Source organism: Pholcus phalangioides, unplaced genomic scaffold (genome assembly GCF_987345545.1).
Source record: "Pholcus phalangioides strain wild (caught in Gottingen) unplaced genomic scaffold, Ppha-v1.0 ptg000009l_1, whole genome shotgun sequence".
NCBI lineage: Eukaryota > Metazoa > Arthropoda > Arachnida > Araneae > Pholcidae > Pholcus > Pholcus phalangioides.
Window position 1 is genome coordinate 1,232,339 of NW_028301602.1, and position 21,011 is coordinate 1,253,349.

The 21,011-nt window shown below is 32.0% G+C and overlaps 1 protein-coding gene across 1 annotated transcript in view; it reads right to left on the reverse strand.

Annotated features, from left to right (window-relative positions):
- Window positions 1–5,702: 5,702 nt before the first annotated feature.
- TfIIFbeta (transcription factor TFIIFbeta) overlaps window positions 5,703–21,011 on the reverse strand; it is a 47,997-nt gene continuing 32,688 nt past the window's right edge. The window contains exons 5-7 of the mRNA XM_089237011.1: window positions 14,738–14,834; window positions 6,283–6,426; window positions 5,703–6,140 (exon numbers count right to left, since the gene is read on the reverse strand). Coding sequence (XP_089093137.1) covers window positions 6,021–6,140; window positions 6,283–6,426; window positions 14,738–14,834 — 361 coding nt within the window. The 3' untranslated portion in view covers window positions 5,703–6,020. The remainder of the gene's footprint in view (window positions 6,141–6,282; window positions 6,427–14,737; window positions 14,835–21,011) is intronic.

Sequence of the window (21,011 nt, forward strand, 5' to 3'; positions counted from 1 at the left end):
GTTTTGTTGAGTCAGTTGCAATTATGTGTTGAAATTTCTCGTCTCTGTGCTAGAATCATCTGCGATCACTCAATTTGTGATGTGTGCTACGCAACATTTCAAAAAAAATTTAATTTCAAATTGAATAGAAATTTGGCCAAAATGAATAAAAGGATTTTAAAAAGGCCAATAACTAAACAAAAATGTCATTTATACAGTGTTACCTTGGCTAACGAATGCAGACACTTTCATTGATATAGAAGAATGTGCCACTATAAAACAGCCACATTGTGAGCTGAATTTTGGTGCTAATCATCAGAATTGACCACACTTGGGTCCGATTAACTTGTATCCATTTCAGTCTTTTCCAGGTGTACCTCCACTTCTTTCTGAAATTTTTTTAAACATTTCATGTGAAATTGAAAGATTCTGCTAATATAAAATGTTGAGAAAAAGAGTATTTTCATAGCACAGCTTTTTAATGCAAGACTGAGCTTTGAACTGAAGAATCTGGGTATTCTAAGAACTTATCTTTTTTATCTGCACGCATCAGGCATAGAATTGAGCTGAAAAAAATCACAAATGGATGGGGGACACCTTTGAATTTGACTGGGTTGTGTCAACACCAGCCTTTAGTCTATTAAAACTGTGGTGTTGGTTGTGTTTGTACGTTATTGTAAAATAAAAAGATCTCTAATCTTTCTAATATTCCTGTAGATTATCAATCATCTAATTTTGAAGCTGTTCATTGTAGCCTTTTCATTTTTTTTTATAGCGTTCCTCTGTTTTAAAAACTTAATTTTGGGTAGAACCTGGAGGCTTCGTTAGCTGAGGTATCACTGTACTTATATCGGTTGGGTGAATATCACAAGGTAACTCAATATTAAATGTTTTCAGAACACATTAAAGTATATATCAGGGTTTAAGCTAGATAAAAAATTCCTTTAGCAAAAAAGCGAAAATGGGGGTAAAAGCTTTAACAAAATGCTACAACGCTAATAATTTATGGTTGGATGTCTTCTCGTTTCATACCTCCTGTATGCATTTTTGCAAAAGTGGCTGCTGCTACTTTCGCATTTTGCAAAAAATGCGACCATAGCTTAAACCCTGGTATATAACTTTATTGAAAAATTAAAAAAAAAAAAAAACTATTACGGAATGCCTAGCAGGGTTGGGTTTTGAACATGACAAGCATCAAAAACCTAAATGAACGCAATAGGTGTATTAACATGATTAAAAACATACTTTTTTGTATATTGAAAATGTTTAAAACGACAGTGTAGAAAAACGTTCAAGCATTAAACACTATGCACTGTATGTACCTTCCCTCAAAAAATTTGACTTGATAGTGAAAGAGAACAAATTACCACATTTTGGCAAAAAGTGTCGATTTGGTTAAAAAAAAATTCAAATAGATCTCATTTGGCTAACACTTTACAAATGTGGTGATAAATTTGTCAATACAGTGAATAAAGCTAATATGTATTTCCACGTAAACAAGATGTAATATTAAGGTTATAATATTACGACATTGAGAGAAAAAGCACCAATCGTGAAAGAAGGCCTAACTTGGCTTCTAATGGGATTCGATATTTCAGTTCATTTTCGAGAAGTGGCAACCTGCTGTTGGTAGACAAATTTAATTTCATTGGGTTTTTGGCACGTAACTGACTGTTAGAAAAATGATACGTTACAAAAATGAAAAGCGCAACTTATTAAATATTTGTCAGATCCAAAAACGGAAAACACTTTCCTATATTAGTTTTCCACAAGGAATCGAGTATGTAGTTACTGCGTTGCCACCCTGTATAAGCAGTTAACAAAATTTAGAAACAAGAATCATTTTGAATTGAAGCATATCAAATAATTTCATAGGTTTTCCTTCAGCATTTGTGTTATGCTTTATTAAAATTGTATATTTTAAAAGGAAAAAACAACATATAGAAACGTCCTCTCCACTTGTCAATACAAGATTCATCGAAAGACTGGTTATTTGTGGAGATTACAAGGAAGAAAATTCATCACTGCCGCCACTGGTCCCCGTGGCGGCAGTGATGAATTTTCTTCCTTGTAATCTTCATCTCCACAAATAACCAGTCTTTCGATGAATCTTGTAACATATATATTGCCCAAAATAATTCTGCAGAGAGTAAGAAATTATTTTACAATCATATTAACTATTTATTCTTTGTACAACAGTCACCTTAAACATTACACATAATTACGTATGTATTTGCAATGGGAATTTTTATACTGAAAAGCAATATTTGAGGTTTTGGATGTGACAGTTTAAACAGTCAAAAACTGCCATGTGTAAAAAACCCTGTTGTCTAGTAGTAAAATATTGAAGCTCATGCCAGGACTCTTTGAACTTATTTAAATATTTTTCAAGTGGCTTAGTTGCAGTATTCACCCAATGATATGCAACAATCCCAAATAAAAAACAAACAGAAATGATCAACTTTGTCTAGGTTTTTTCTATACTTTGAAGCATTAAAGAAGTAAGATTATTGAAAACATGTTGAAAAATGCACTGCTTGGAAATTATTGTAATAAAAGAATATTTCAAGAATCGTTGAGAAGCTGAGAAATAATTCTTTGAACCAAACATTAGTGAAGCTCTGCAAAATTTTCAAGTAGCCTATCATGCATGTCGGATCCTGACATGCTGTACAATTATCCTTCATTTTAAGTGTTTTTGCTGTACTGTGATTTTGAAAAGATAATGTAAGAAATCGCTACTTACAAATTTCTGTATAGCTTATGAATTTAATTCTGAAGATGTGCAAGAAAACTAAAGGTATAGAAATAGGTATAGTAAAAGTATGACATAGTTAAAATGACGCAATCTCTGGATTTGAGGATGCAGATAAGATAAATGTGATTAATGCTTGAAACCGAGTCATCAGAGCTCTCAAATGGGTATTTTTTGGTAGCACATTGACAATGCCATCAGAATTTTAATTGAAGAAAATTATCAGAATGGGACTAGAGAGAATTGCAATATTTGGGATTTTCTGGTTTGCACTAACATTTTTTACAGTGACAAAGAATGAACTACTGAAAGTCAGCAGCTTTATATACCAAGCTCTTCAGGAGAGAAAGATCTACCATTATGTTATTCAAGTTCATTAATTGAGAACAGTCAGAAGTAAGAACTATTGAACTCATTTATACATCATAAATCAGTGAGATTTATTTATATCTAAATAATTATCCATTCACAAAAGTTGATTTTGTTGCTGGAATTTAGTTTTTCTAATCCTTCTGTGTAGAAAACTTCTATTTCTACCTTATCTATGTTAAACCGAACTCACTTTACATGATTTTGTCTCATGCAATAATTTTGCAGAAACAATTACATAAAACAAGGGACAATTGTGTTACTTTCCATTTGCCACAGGTTACCTTTCTTTAATTTTTTCTGACTACCTTTATATATAATATATACAACATAACCCTTTCAACTTTTTATTTACTTATCATTTTTCTTTAGACTTTTTAATTAAGTTTAATTCAACCAAAAAGTTGAAATAAAATGAAGGAAAAACAGATCAAACAATTTCATTCCAATTACTATTGTTGCTGCATCACAATTGCCACCATCAACTATTTTTGCATTTTGTCATTCTCAAGTTTTTTTTTTATTTTCTTTTGTCTTTTTCTTTTATTTATTATTATTTTATCTAATTCTAAATCAAAATCTACAAATCCAATGTCTAAAAGGAAAGGTAATTGCTAGTAAGAGTCACGTTAGCGTCCAAGTGCTCGTCTTCCACTATGAAGGTCGGTCGTAACAAGTTCTTTACCTACCGAGCCCTAATTTCCCACCCAACTCCACTGGTTGAAAATCTGTATGGTGATATATGACCGGAGTTGGTGTAGTAGTAATAAGAGCCATGTTTCTTTCTCGGCTTCTTAACAATTTTTTCCCATTTATATTGTTTATTTTCTGTGTTTATGAATGGAATCGACTCCTGTAATATGCTAATTTTGACACACATCAAAAATTTTAAATATGTATTGGGGGTTAAATTTTAAACAGATAGGCAGATATAGAAAATAAATTTCAGATAGAATAACTTATAATAAAAGGAGAAACACTTTCCATATAAAATGTGGTTATTTGAGGGTTCATATATTTCTTAATTTAGAGAAAGAGATATTTAATTTTAACATTTATTAGAAGGTTTATTATAAATGTATTTAGAAACATAAAACAAGGGACAATCATGTTACTTTTCATTTGCTACACAGGTTACCTTTCTTTAATTTTTTCTCGATAAAGCAAAGTCTGTAGATAAAGCAAATACATGGTTTACAGAGATGGAGAATATTTAGACGCATTTGAATGTGTCTATCATATAATTCATAACTTTATAAAGTAAGCTATTCCATTAAAAAAAAAGTTTGAAAGACAGAACAGAATTTTCCTCAGGCTAAACAAAACTGATGCCACCCCTCCTCAAAACACTGAATTGACAGTGCAATGACTCGTGATCTCTCCCATCAGAGAGTTCCTAATCAGATTAATGATATCCCTTCAATAACTACATTCTTCTAGTAAAACATTCAAAACAGCCTCTTTTTGTAGCTTAGAGTTTTTGAGTTTAAATAAATATGTATAACAAATAATTTGAACAATATAGCATGATGCGATGTATGAGATTTGAATTCTATACATGAGTCTAAATATAAAATTGTCAATTCACAAAAAATTAGAATATTTCCATTCATTTGGGAACATTTAACTATTATTTCTCAAAGTGGATGATAGCATCTCATGGTGAAGATGAAGTAAACAAAGGAGAGCAGTATAGCATATATAACTACAGATATCTCTCCACAAAGAGCAGGCAGACACCTTCAACACAATACTTACTTGGAAAGCAGATGCTGTGCAGTCTTAAAGTATGGGTCTACCCGGGAACAGCCCGGGGGCCTCAAGAGAAGAGGGACCTCGGAAAAATGAGAAGTTGAATTTTTCGAGAATTTGGCAGGTAGGGTCTCAGGAAAACCACTTGGCCTGGGGCCCATGGCGCTCTTAAGAATGCCCTGAGCAGATGGCAGCACTACTAGAACACAAAACATGAATAACAACATATATATGCCAAGAGTTCATATATACACCCAGAACGCACATTCCAGAACACCAATTCCTTAGAAATTCCCCAAAGAAATGTTTATGAGGTATGTGTATGGTTAAGTAGTAACTACAGATACAACAGGGTATTTCCTTTGGTTAATGATAAAAGTTCCCCTCTCACCAGTATTTGATATCTTGTCTCCTTAAAAGCCTGTTATGTGACAAGCCTAATTTTTTTGTGAAGCTGATTTCTTAATGGATCATTTTTTCCTCACTATTTTGCACCTGTTGAAAATCAAAACAAAGCGTACTTTATAAGGGGGAGAAAAATATGGCATTTTATATAAAGAAGGTTTAGTAACTTCTAATGCAGACATATGGAATGGATAGCAGTAGGACAAATATAATTTTGTCAGACTGGTCTATTTTAACAAATCCCTGAGACAGGATTTTTGTCATGCTGTTGCTAGTTAGAAAATATATTTTTCTTATCAGTAGGTTACTGCTATAACCCTCTCCAAAATATCAAGCGATACCATGTTTGATTCAATGGAGCAATGTCGATTTCTCTACATATTTTTAACCTTGCTTAATTTTTACACGACACTCGTTTAAGGACAGCACACATACACCTCTATTGATCAAAGAAAATATTTATTCTGCATGAAAAAGTTTCTCCATTTTCATGTTTGTACATGTAGCAAAACCATACTATTTGTTTCATGAAAAGTTATCTCTGATCTTCTACTAAAAATAATAAATACTTGACTTGCAGGCACATACAAATTTTAGATCACACTCGATTATTATGTTTTGAAGTGTGACAATACCAACATTTTGAAGAGTTGAAATGTGGAATGACATTGGAAAAAAAAAAAAACTGTGGCACATCCATAGGTACAGAATGGTGTAGATATATAGAACCAAAAACAAGTTCATGGATTGTGCGTAATAGCTATGTTGCTTCTTCAGAGTTTTTGTAGCAGCGAAATTCTTGCTTGAGCTCCCACATGCTCTTGTGCGGATTTTTCGCATTGTAGACGCATATCTCTTTGAGAATCTCTTTCAGATAAGTCTGGGAAAGAAAAAATAACAATGATAATAATAATTATTATAATGTATCACGAGATCAAAAAACAATATCTCTGCTTTTTATGAATACCATTGATAGAAGAATAAACTATAGAATATGTAGATAGTAAAGAGAATAAACTTACAATGGGCTGCTTCGTTATCTTCTCCAGATCTTTGATGTTGTAATATTGATGTTTTTCGAAGGCAGCAAACAACATATCCTGGACCTTCTCTTTATCATCTCTTGCTTTCTTCCCTTCCGCCTTTTTCCTAGCCTCAAATTCAATCTTAAAAGAAAAAAAAAAAGGAACCACTTTTTGAATAATAATCAAGTTTCATATAATTCGATATCTATTCACTAGTTTTACATGAACAAATGCGCCAAAACATTTCAAACCTCAATAAAGAAAGAGCAGAAAGTAGCATACAATAACTAAAGCACAGATTTATTTATCTCACTGGTGTATATTCCAGAGATGTACATTATATATTTCAAATTCTTAAAATGATGTTTAACACTAGAACCGTTGAGTGGGGCAATTTGACCTAAATCAAACTTCATTTCCATTTATCTTAAAACTTAAACGTAGATGATAAGAAAAATGTCTCGACGGTTTATGATTATCATATGAATATATATATTTTTTAATTCACAAAAATTTTATCCTCTACACATTTCATATTTCAGAGCTATAAGCACTTATACCTAAAACTGTGGTTTGGGTCATTCTGACCTAACGTACTATACTATAGGGTATACAATTTTCTTGGAATTGGTTTCCAAGAAGTAAAGATAAAAGTCCTTCAAGGTCCAGGCCAATTTATTGTCCGAGGAAATTATTATTATTTTCTATGAAGGAACGGCAAATAGAGTTGAATACTTTTTTCTTGCAAACTTGAATACCCCTGGTACACAAGAAAGGTTTTGAGAAAGTAAAAACCTGACTCTAGAAAAAACGTGTAGATGAAATTTTTGTATGAACATGACGTCACAATAAAGGAATAAAATTCTGGCTTGCAGTTGAGATTGATATCAAATACATTTTGAATGAATTTGGAAACCTTAGGAAGAATGATCAGCATCCAACAAATCTCTGTTTTCAGAGTACACAGTGATACAACTCATCAAGCCATTTAAGAACAAGGACAGAAATGTCTATCACCACTGACAACTTTTTCACTACATTGAAGAGAAGTACCTGACAATAAAAAAAGTGAAACTAATGTTGCATGAAACATCAGTATTGGAAAACAATGATGGTGCAACAACATTTTATCAAGGAAAATAGGATAAAAATGTTTTATTACTCAGCACGCTTCATCTGACAGTTGATATTGACAATAGTTAGTTACAAGAAGCTTCTAGAAACCATTTCATACAAAAAAAAAAAAAAAAAAAAATTGGCAAGGATGTAGCTGATCAAATAACCAGAAAATATTCAGTGAAGGCACCATCACAGAGGTGGCCTTTCTATGTTTTCAGTAACATCTTAAATCTCACTTGAATAAATTCCTGGATTTTGCACAGAACAATGATTGACAAAACTATTTTTTGAATGCAGTTTCTCTAAAAACTTATTGAAACATTCATCATACATGCCGTCCTTGTGCAAGAGGTGCTCTCGATCATGTAACAGTTATGAGCTATCAAAAAAAAAAAAAAAAAAAATTCGCTATAAGATAAAAACAAAATGATTTTTAAAAGTAGCACAATGCCAACTTTGGGTAAACGTTGTGCTTAAAAATATATATATGAAATTACATATACTAAAGATATATGTGTACATATATACAAAATATATAATATGCAAATATAAATCATGCAAAAAATTTGCTCCAAACTGCACTTCATAAATTTTATTTTATTGGTAAGAAATCAATACTTATTTGATAGAATCATATTGCAGACTTTCTCAAACTTAATTTGACAATTAACATGCCGCGCTTATTCAACAACACGCCATATTATGGGTTTTAATTGAAAAAAGGTTTTTGTGTGTAATAGTGTATTTATAAAAAATCTTATTTTTACCGAATTACATAATTTTTTAGCTACTTTTGAAGCCCACTTAATATTTATAAACAAATATAGTTTTCAGTTTTTGAATACACACCTAAGCGAGGTTAAATAAATGTGGGAAAAAACCTATGAATCTGTTTTCGCTATGGAACACAGTTTCTTAAAAGTTTGGGTGAATGTGACTCAGTCCACAGTTCTAGGTATACTGAAAGTGCAGTGGTTCTAGTGTTAAAAATAAAATGCCAAATCTCAATAATGTACTCGTACACTTTGCACTTAGACGTCACAATTCTTTCATGTGCTTCCAGGCTATAATTGACACCTTAAAAGAACATGAAATGAGTGATTCAACTTATTAGAAACACTTCTTGGTCACATCATTTTGCACTACCAATGCTGGGAGCATAAGGAAAATCTCACGGGTGATGTATTCATTAAAGAGTTCAAAGAACTGAATTTCACTGTGGCCAAAATGAAAGCAACATTTTTTTGCAGAAAAATGAAAAGTGAGTATTTTTTAAGTATACCAAAAAGAAAAAAGTATCGTCTGCCAGCAAAATTCTTCCTGATGCTTGTAGTAATAAGGTGGAATTCATGGTTTAAAGCTGTTATTTATTTGAGAAAATATGTACACACATGTGTGTACATATTTTATATGATATTTTATATTTCATATCATGTATGAAACATATTGCTGCTTTTTCTCAATGAATATGAAGACGATAACTCGAGCTTAAGTTTTTTAAAAGAAAGTTTTGACAATGAAATTCTAGCTCGTAAAATACAAGTTCAGCTGATTTTCATTTCTAAGTTCTGCAGGAAAATTATGGAACTAACCAACAATTTGGAAGAATCAAGCTATCCATTCGCACATGCTTTGTGAAGTTAGTAGACTTGAAATCTTATCTTGATCACTGATTTCAAGGCGTTTTTACAAAAAAACAGAAAAAGTTTTGAAAAATAAGAATGGTGGAATTGGTGAAGAGCATATCAAATGCTGAAGACACAGCAGCAGAGAAGAGTTTAAATAAATTGACTCTATCAGGGCTCCCACTCAAAAAATTAGAAAAAAGTAGGATGGGGAGGGTACCCCTCTTCGATACCATAATCATATAGCACAATAAAAAATCCCTACAAATTTTTTCCCTATTTCAAATATATATATAAATATTTCATAATATATATATATAAATATTTCATAATATATATATATATTTTATAAATATATATATATATATTTTATAAATATATATATATATATTTTATAAATATATATATATATATTTCATAACATTATTTCAGCATCCTATACGATTGACTCAAGCCAAAGCAAAATGACAGAAATGATTTAGTTACAAAAACAATTTTTCAGGGGTGGGAAGTGACAAGTCCATTTCGGAGCAGCAAAATTGAGGATTTGGAGCAGCAAAATATAGGGTTCGGAGCGGATATTTATAAATTGGAGTAGCGGAATTAACAATATTTACGTTACCCTCACCCCTTTTCAAAATAAAAAAACTGCACTGTCTTTTGTTATCAAACATCTTTTCATCAGCTTGTTTTTTGTTGTTTCAGGCTTTTGACACCTTGTTTGAAAGAGCGGCTGTCATAAAATTTTTGCACCAGTCTATTTAAGATGAATTTTGTTTACTGAGGGCACTATTTGCTGTCTGGAACAGCCGCCCTTCAAATGGGCTAAAAATTTTCTATATAAGTTTTCAATTTTTTTATACTCGGAAAGAAATTGTTGCAAAATGGGAGAGAATTTTGGAAGAATCAACACAATGTTTGGCGATTCAGCACTCATTATTTGGCGAGATTGGCGATCTGACACTTGTTATCCGGCAACATTGGCACTTTAACGCTTATTATTCGGCAAAGTTATATTAGCAATCCGCGGACATGCACTTTTTACCTCCGGAATGAATTTTTTTTTTCACGAAACATTGGGATTTGACGCAATGACGATCGACTACAGTAATTTCTACTGCTTTCAGTGGCGACTTTTTTTTTTGAAAACGGAAACTGACTCGCATTTGCGCTTTAAAGCTGAAAGACCGTTGCAAACCATCTTCAGTTGCATGATCACGGATAATATCAGGGTTTCGTGATGGAAAGCCCGATGTGCAGGGGCCGATAGTTTAAATAAAGCGATAGTTCAAGTACAGTGGAATAAAACACGCTTTTCTCTGAAAGAATCGCTTCGCAGCAAGCAGGACCAAAAAATTTTTGCCGCCCTTCACAAAATTCCGGGTATACTAAAGCAAAGTTTGCTATTTGGTGCAGAAAAATACGAAATTACACTATTGGAGCAGGATGGCACAAGATGTTAATTTTGGCGCAGAGTTCCCACCCCTGAGTTTTGGACAAAATACAGATAATTCTTTTCTGTGTTTCTCATAATATTTATTACATTATTTTTTTGGAGTCTTTCACAGTCCAGTCTTTCAACTCTCTTCAACAGTGCAGAGCAAATTATGAAGGCATGTAAGTTTTTTTTAAGAATGATGCTCTTTCAAGACCACTTCAAAAGCATAGTGAAAATTTTTTGAATTACAAGGGTCAACGTAAATATGTCAAAGTGAACTCGATAATTTTACTGTGTTGTCCATCCTTTTCTAAAGGGATTTTTTTTACATCCTATTGTTCAATGTCGGTGTAATTGCTTTTGAAAAATGAAGTAATAATATTATTCATTTTTATTTCTTTATTTATACCATTTTTATTCCATTTCATTTCTAGTTCTTTACTGAGCATAGTAAATATTGTTTATGCCTCTTCATGCCTTAAAAATATACAAGACAATTGAATGTTATTGGGTAGCATCAGAATCACCAAAGGGCCAAACCCAACTGTTTTGTAATGCAAACTATTGTTTCACCTATACACAAAATGTGCACCGTAATTTGAATGATGAATGTTAGTTACTATTCAAGACTATGAAGTGTAGTAAATACAAAATTATTTTACCATACAGACAGAAGTTTTCAATGACTGCCGCTCTACTTGTTGAACTCCCAAACTAAGCAAATGAAAAATTAATAAACAATATGGTCCACATATGCCACCCAAATAACCTTAAAAACAATGTAATTCCTACTTTGGCAAAATCACTAATTGCAATCTACACCATTTGGAAATATATCAATGATTCCCTGCTCAATCAAAATCAATTACATGAATTTTTTAATAGGAATTGGTAAAAAAAATAGGAATAGTAGGACAAAAACTAGAAAGTGAGACAAAAGTAGGACCTTTTACCGAAAAGTAGGGTGAGTGGGAGCCCTGCTCTATACATAACATCCAACGCAACAAATGAAGCTTACCACCATATAGGTAGACTATATTCTGTTCATCTGGAGCTGTGACAACCCCTACATTATCTTTAAACCCAAATTTATTGTTAAAAAACTTCTCCAAAATATCTAATTTTTGATTTGAAAATTGTTTTTTTTGTGTGTGAGAACAGATGTAAAATTTTTGATTTGATAAATCAAAATAATCTAATAAATGCAGAATTTCTGACCTGAATTTTTTTGCAAATAAATGCAAAATTTCTGTTTTCATTTTTTTTTGTTGAAAAATTTCAATTTCTTATGGTAAAATTTACGGATTTATACTGATCACACAACTAACTTTTTCTTTCCCGTTTTAAAAGACAATGTCCCTGCAGCTTCAGCCATGCTTCTATTGCTGCTTTCACATCATCAGAATGAAATCTGGTGTTTGATAAATGTTCTTTGAGAGGAAACAAGAAATAGTTACCTGCATCCAATACAATGAGTAGGGTGACTCAACAGTTCCTACACAATTTTTTTTTTCAGTGATTGCCTTGAAAGCAGAATTTTTGCATTGCTTTCTTGCATTGTTCTGCAACGAGCCCTCTGCTGACTGGAAATGTTCTGTAGTAAAAATTGTAATAACAGTGTTTTCTAACTTTTCTTAAAATTCTCCCAGATTGTTCTGAAACCTATTGTTGGGATACAATTGCTCTTTTATAATTGATGTTACAACTGCATTATGTTCATCCTTAATGTTTAAACTTAGATTGAAAAGGGACAATCTGCCACCTAACCTTGTAGTTGGCGCCGTTTGAATTGGGATAAAGATGACCATATATAATTTTTTTTTTTCATAATTTTGCTCGAAACAAAGTGTATATTTATGTAACAGTGTGTAAATTTAAGTAATGATAAACTTTAATAATGTTGTTTCAAGATTTTTTGTAATTTTTTTCAAACCGAGCACAACTCAGGTCTATCGCCATAGGCAATTTACTACCTAGTGAGTTGTGCCGGAAGTGTAAGTGTGTGTGTACCTAACAGTCTGAGTGCGTATCTAGTGTTGTATATGATTTTTCAGTGCTGCCATCTATATCTCAGAAGTGAGGTGAGTGATGTGTAGTGACTGAATATTTGTACTGTTTGTAGGACTGCTGCTCTCTGTGGCGAGACTTTTTAATGGGGAGATCGGCTCGCATTTGCGCCTCGAAGTTGGGAACCACAGAAAACCAACTTCAGCCGACCACCACTGTGGTGATGATGGGGCTCGAACCCGGTAACTGAATGAAATGCAAGCGTTTCATGCCAATACGGATTATCATATATAGGCTAAACTAAACGTGCCCTAAAATACTATTTAAATGAGCATAGAAGATACATAAGCAACCAAGACTTTAAGCGCTCATCCATAGCCCAACACTGCTGGTCCTTTGACCATAAATTTGACTTCTCTTCTGCAAAAATCATCCAAAAAATGTCCCTCACCGTCTGACTTGGATTTCTTCGAATCATTCCACATCAACAAAAACACGAACCAGTTGGTCAACGACCTATCTAGCACACCACCCTTCTCAAAAATATGGCAACAGTTTCTACAATAATTATTCTTCTCCATCAGCATCACTATCATGTTCTCGGTTGCAATTGGCTCTGCCATTTTTCTTCTTTTTTCTGTCCTCTTACTTTTGTTGGCGGTTCATTTTGAATTTGACAATTTTGACTGTCTACAACAGTGAGTAACTCCCGCTATAAGGAGTTTTTTCAATATTTTTCTTTCTTTGTTTCTGCTACTGACGAAGGAACTTCATATAGTTCCGAAACACGTATAGCAGTGTTCGTTTTGGAATTTTGGGTACACCCAAACGTCGATTATTCAATCATATTATTCTTTTAATTATATTTAGAATTTGAACACTTTTCTAAGAATCTGAATATGAAGGTTTAATTTAAAAAATTATTTTATTCACCAATAAATGAATTTATTGTAAGTATGAATTTAAACTAAAAACCTTTTTTTTCACCAACTCTGATTTAACACATTACATTAACATTTCTAATTATTCCATGAATTCATTTAATCCTAGAATTTTAAAATTTATTAAATATTTTGAATTATTGCATTAACTACTCGTGAAACTTAATTTAGTGAATACAGTAATAAATGTATACGCATATATGAAAAATAAAATATAAATTTCTTTTTAGTAAGCATGAATCATTATATTAAGTCAAAATGTACAACTATAATTAATGTGGTACAATTGTGTTTTGTTACTATTATTGTGTTGTATTAACTGTCAAAATAATGTTTACTCTTCTAGTCTTCTTAATATACTAATAGGATTAAATTTTTAAAAAAAAATTAAAAAATTAAATTGAAATGACTTTTTTGCCCTAAGGTTTCGATTCTTTTTCCTAGCCATAATTTGAATTTCTTTGTGAGCATTTTATTAAAAATTTCATTTGAATGTATTGAAAATCTGCCAAGTTATGATATATTTTCACAAATAATATTGCTTGAATGGGGTTGGCCTTAGAGACGTCATTCGTGGGGTTGAAAGCCTTTTTTTTCTCAAAAAGTTTTTGAGATATGTGCATGAAATTTTACATGATCAACAAGGATAATAGAAGTAATAAACAAAAAATAATAATTGGAATCTAAGATGATGGTTTTCATTTCAGCATATAGTTGAATGATTTGAATTAGGAGCGGCCCAGTCTTATTTTGATGAATTTTTGAGAGCCAGAATAAATATATTTAACGGTCAAAAAACCATTATTTTCTCTCCAATCGTTTACTTCATATATTTAGAAGAAATTTAAAATAAAAGTTGTTTTGGTAACTGATGTGCCTCTGGTATAAAACTACGTTAGAAAAATTGTATTTTTTTAATGAAAAATTCCATAAAAACAGTTTACATAATTTATTTGCATGTAAATTTCAAATGTAAGTGTATGAATTATTTTTATTCATATTTTGTATGTTTTTGTGAACACTAGTGAAAATTTCACTTGAATGTATTGAAAATTGAAAAAGTAATGATTTATTTTCTTAAATAATGCTGTTTATAAATTGAGCCTCGGAAAAGTCATCTGCATCTTTTTTTGATAAATTTCAACATTTTTTTCAAAAAGTTTCAGAGATATGCAAATAATATTTCACGATTAATAAGGATGGTAAAAGCAACAAATAAAAAAAAACAATTATCAAAATCTGTGACTATGGGTTTTCATGTCTGGGTGATTTGACATGGAATGACCCCTGAATAAAACATTTGTACAAGTAAAAACACTTACATTGTGTTTGTGATCAGACACCGGCTTGAAGGAGTTGACCGCCTTCCTTATCTGCTTCACTTGTCTCTCAGGTTGACTTGCTTTTAGTATAGACTGCCTGCAAATATTATAGCAATGAACACATTAAATCTACACGCTAACCAAAAAAAACATTGAAGCATTTAAAAAATATTTCTATTTCATAATTCATTTCATCCCACAATTGAATAGTTTTTAGGGACAAGAATACATCAAGACAGAAGAGTGGCGGCTACTTCAACATGGGTGTGAACTGGTCTTAGGACTGATGTGCCATTGATGAATACATTATTTATTTTTCTTAATGTGAATCAAGTAGACTTAATGTGAATCAAGTAGACTTAATGTGAATCAAGTAGAGTAACTGATAATTAAGACTAGCTTGGTCTGAGTCTACCTTAATCAGATTAAGATTAACTATACGACCATTCCCATTTCTGATTAGATGATGACCAAGTTAGAAACATCTGTCTCATTCTTCAACAGCGAAAGTGACTGCATGAATTTTTAATTAAAATTGTTGCAACATATTCATACTGGCATTTTTAATTGCATCTAGAAAAAGAAAGCTATATCCTCTTCATTTCAGAGGTCCACATATGTGGACCCTCAAGTTTAACTGTTTTGAATGCTTTTTAATGATTCTTTTTCTCAAGTTAAGACTTCAATGGTCCTAGTAAAGATATTGACCTAGATTAATTAATCAAATTTAAAAAAAATGAAAATTTCTTTTTAGGGGCATTTCTACATGCAATAAACACAAATAAATTGAATTTATTTTTTTAATAGCCAGTTTTGGTTCAGGGGTGACAAGGAATTTTTCATTCTCAAACAGTGAATGAAAAATATGAACACAAACAATGAGGACGGTTGCACATAACTGATACAAAAATTTTGAATTAAAATATTGATAATTAATATTGCTTTAACATATTTCAATTCAATTTTTGAATTAAAATATGGTGATCATACCTACAATCAGTGCCACTGCAGAACAATCTGGAAGAATTTTAAGAAAAGGGTAGTGAAGAAACACTATTATATGGGAATTTTTTTATTGCAGGACATTTCCAGTCAGCTGAGGGCTTGTTACAGAACAATGTAAAACATTCTACTTTGGGGTGGGGGTTGCTGTATTTTGGTTATATATTTGACATCCATACTTCTCAATGGGCACCTTTTTTCGACCATCTCATTGTGCATTTTGCCTGTTGTGGCCTTTGTGTTTATATTTCTGAGAAAGCAATCTGGTCACCTCCAGAACGCATGACTTGTCCGTTCGTGATGCTCTTTTCACTTGTTTTCTTTCCCTTTTATATATGTATTAGTCAGGGTTGGGGTTTTGGACAGGACACGTGGGATAAACTGTCTAAAACTGTCTGAAACTGTCTAAAACCTCCAAGTTTCAAAATGTTATGTGGAAACCTTTTGGATTTTTTTTTCCCTTCATGATACTAACATATTACAAAAAATACTAAGCAGAAAATAAAACTAAATCAAAAATATTTCAAAAAGGTGTCATCTGTTTTTTTTCCTAAGTAAACTTTCACCAAATTGATGGTTTTAAGTTGGAAATCTGATAGTAAATTAATATTATATATATAACTGTTTAAATATAAACACTGTTTTCAGTTTTTTAGTTTGTCATAAATGTTATTTCTACTTCACATCTTATTTTTCATGTATGATTATGAAGCAGGTACTGTATTTAGTACAGTGATTGTCCAAAACCCTGCCGAATCTCTCCAGACACTTTTCTTTAAAAAATATATTATATTGAAGGCACCAAATACGCATAGTCACAGTTATAATCATTGCATTATTGTGAAACTCAACATAAATATTATTTTTTATTATATAACAATATAATGATGTGAATATATATCAATGGTGTAGTGTTTATTTGATGCAAATTGTTCTGTTTTGACTTTTCAAACTTTTTTTTTGACTTTAAAAATTTTTTTTTAATTTTAAATTGATCTTTCTATTTTACATTCTCAATTTTTAAAAACTAATTATAAATAAAAGAAAATATATCTGAAGAAAATGAGGCCACTATGTAGCACCTACTCATGACTAACAAAACACAATTTCACAAACACTGATTATGCCTATATGATGATAAAAGACTTCAAGACCCAAAGTTTTTGTTAAATTTAAATTGCTGCAGTTATGAGGCTAGAAGCTAATATTTTACCGAATAAATTCAAGCTATATTTACAGTTCTATCATATGGGGGACAGCAATACGAAAAACACTGGAAGAAGGCTTATCAAAAGACACAAGTCTTTAACACATTGTTTTTTTATTTTCATGTCGCCCAAGTTATGCATCAATTGAAAGAATATTTTCAAATTTTGTTATCTTAGAAATCATTTTGGCACAGATAGGGCAGCTAAATTAGTTATGTGTTATATTGAATGTTAAAAGGTGCAGCTGCGCTTGATTATTAGTGCTCGATTATTACATAAGTTTAATTTCATTCTGTAATCATAATTGTTTTTTTCTGATTTCCATGCAGCAACTTTTTATCCCATTCTTGTATCTTTCATGTTTTCATAAATCTAATATCTAACCTCAAGACAGTTCAGTTTCAATTGTTTGATAACCTGATATCAGTCATATAACCCTTTGCACATACTGTTTTGAATTTCAAAATTTTATATTTAATGTAATTTTAATATCATAATATAATTTATATACTATAAAGTTTATTATTTGATTATAGAAGTTACCTCTTCATCAAATTGCAAAGTTTTTCACTTAATTATAAATATGAGGTTTTGGACAGATTAGGACAGTACGATTTTATATTTTACCATACTATCCAAAATCTTGCCAACTCTGGTAAATATTGCTTATGCCTATTCATGCCTTAAAAATACAGAAGACAACTGAATGCTATTGGGTAGCATCAGAATCACCAAACTCAGAATAGGCCTATGTATCCAACTGCTTTGTAATGCAAACTGTTGTTTCACCTATTTGCGCCATAATTTTGAATGATGAATGCTAGTTACTGTCCAAGACCATGAGGAGTAATAAATACAAAATTATTTTTTTTTCAACCAGCAGAAGTTTTTAATGACTACTATACTTATTGAACCCTGAAACTAAGCAAATGAAAAACTGATAAATCAAATGGTACACATACACCCCGTCCCCAAATAACCTTTAAAACGATACAATTTATGCTTTGGCAGAATCATTAATTGTAATCTCCAACATTTGTAATATTTGGCAATATATCAAGGATTCCCTGCTTAATAAAAAATTTTGTTGATAGAATTTGGTAAAAAGTAGGACAAAACCGAGCAAGTAGGACATTTTACTGAAAAGTAGGACGAGAGGGAGCCCTGCAAATGGGTGCTTGTTGCACACCTCTAGCCAGTTTAATTTCTGACCTTGCAGCAAAAAATCATATCTCTTAATTAAAATTCTTGTACTGAAATGGGTATTCTACTACCTCTCTAATATTTGATCTAACTTTTTGAAACACCCTGTATTGTTTCCAAATAAAAAAAAAACCATTCAGAAAGTGACAAAAAATTTATAAAATGAAAAATAATTTACACTCTTCATGTTTCCAACCCTTTGCATATACTGTTTTGAATTTCAAAATGTTATTATATTTAATGTAACTAATAATATAATATAAAGTTTAATTGATTATAGAAGTTACCTCTTTATCAAATTGCAAAGTTTTTCACTTATAGTTATAAATAGGAAGTTTTGGACAGGAGGGTTTTGGACAGTACCAGGCCTAGAAGTGGAAATTTGGAAAAAAAAGTAGGAAAATAGGAACATCATTGACAAAAAATAGGAAAAAAATAGGAGGGGAAAAAATGGAATTCCCGAATTATTATGGCATTTAAAAATGTTGTAGCCATTGAGATTCACACTTTATATACTTTAATTATAGTATTATCTATAAATATTTTAAGAAACTCAAGTTCTAATGAATTTAAAAATCTTTCATTTCCACAGAATGTGCGGTATCGAAAACAATGTAAATGGCAAAACTAAAAAGAAATTAATCAAATTTCTACTGTTACTTGAAAAGTCCAACTATTGATCGTGATCCATTTTTCCCCTGTGCTTTTCAAAGAAAGAAAAAAAAACCAGTCTAGGTGCCATAGAAATGTAACCCATGCATGCTTAACCAATTGCCCACGGGCAGAATGTGGCCCCAGAGTCATCTGTTGTGGCTCACAACTTCAAATCTTATTTTGTAAAAATGAACCAAGCAACACTTCTACATCGTTCAAGAGACCCTGCAGCACAGTTTCAGGTCATTCAAGTGGCTCACACCACATTTACAGATCACCACGGCACAATTCCAGATTATTCAAGTTACCTCAGCTGCTGTTCCACTTAAGTGACCCGTGGCACATTCCTAGATCACTTAAGTGACTCACTGCAGAGTTCCAGACCACTCAAGTACCCGGAGCACATTTACAAGTCATTCAAGTGACCCGCAGCACATTCCCTGATCAGTAAATATGGCGCAGCATATTTACAGATCGCCGCGGCACAGTTCCAGAGTGTTAACGGGCTCATGTTTTTATTGTAAACGGGTGTGACCCTACTGCAACATTTATTCTAATCCTCCCACTAATGTAAACATCCCAAAATGCCGTGATCGAATTTTATTCATAATCTTACGAATTTCGTGCTCCATAGATAACATTGCGCTGTGAAACTAAGTCAATAACCACAGGCCCGTGTAAATGACAAGTCCAAGGAAACAAAGATAAAACAGTTAATTATTCTTTAATTATTAGGCTACTATAAATAAGGGCATTAAATATACGATTTACAAATAGAAGCTAGGATAGTGCATTACATAATTTCAATTTACATGGAGAGTGATAAATGGTTCGTAAAGTCGGAAGTGTGACTTACCCCAAATCCGGTGAAGATCAACTTCACTTCTTCGGTGGTGCCCATCTCACACTTATCTGGTGGACTTCCACAACCTCTCTCTATCTCACTCACTCAGTCTCTGTATATCTCCCCGAGTCTATAACCCTCCACTCTTCTCAAACTTCATATATATATTTTTCTTTAGCTATCCGCCTACTCCTACCTATATTCCATAAACTTCATCTCATTCGCTAATTCCGATTTTCTTTCCTAAATTTTCTTTACCGAACTTCTCTTCACTTTACATTATTGGATAACATTTTCCTATGGACATGCGTTTCATTGGCTACTGCTATCCCTTTGGTTCGGTTGACGTTCCTGTGGGAACTATTCCCGGAATCCGCAAAACTCCTTTCACCTAAAACCATCTGCTCTAACCCTGGACTTTCTCACGCTTTTACATGTATACAAAATTCTGACCAGCTGCAAATATCATTGAAATATGAGCGCTGCCGCTGAATTTTATTACCATATTCTTCTTATACAACTTATACCGATTTCTTTCATAATGTCCTGCACCCTTTATACGATTCATTTCAGTCCCCATATTTATAGATCTGTTTATCGCTACTTTTTATACTACTTCTTCGATTCTGTATTCCTTACGTGCAACGCGCCAAATTTATAGGTTTCTTTCATGATCCATATTCTTTGGGACTCTAACTCCTAACACCTGGATAACACCTGGCTGGTATGGCTTTGAAATACATAATTTCAAAGTCCATCCTTTCATACCATTATTCCTCGAACGATACTATTATTTAACTTTGCTAATTCCTTTACAGTGTAACATTCCTCCCCCTGACGCTAAAATTTGCTTACAGCAAATTTTAAAGCTTCAATCAACTTATGAGAATATGGGGTTGTAAAGAGGACTATAGTTACTCACTGTACTACACTATTACTTGGGCTCTGCCAAAAACTGTTGGGGTAAGTCACCACTTGTTTTACAATATATTGAAACACGAAGAAATATGTATAGTTATTGAACATAAACATTGTATAAACATTTCCTATATATAATAAACATGAACTCAAGCAATGATATCAATTTCACCATCAACTTAATAGAAGATGAGGTATGGTACATGGCATAAAATCTTCTATGCATTAGAGCCACTCTATGACAGTCCAACCGCAAACACTATACTTATTCAGCTGCAAATAGAACTTTTGGAAGTGTAGAAAAATAGACAATCTCATATAAACAAAATAATTAAAAATATTTCTCCATCACATGCATAAAATAGGATTATTAGACATATTGACATTTTTTTTTTTTTTTCATCATCTGAAAATCATTTGGTGAAAATATCTGCATTCTCCTGAA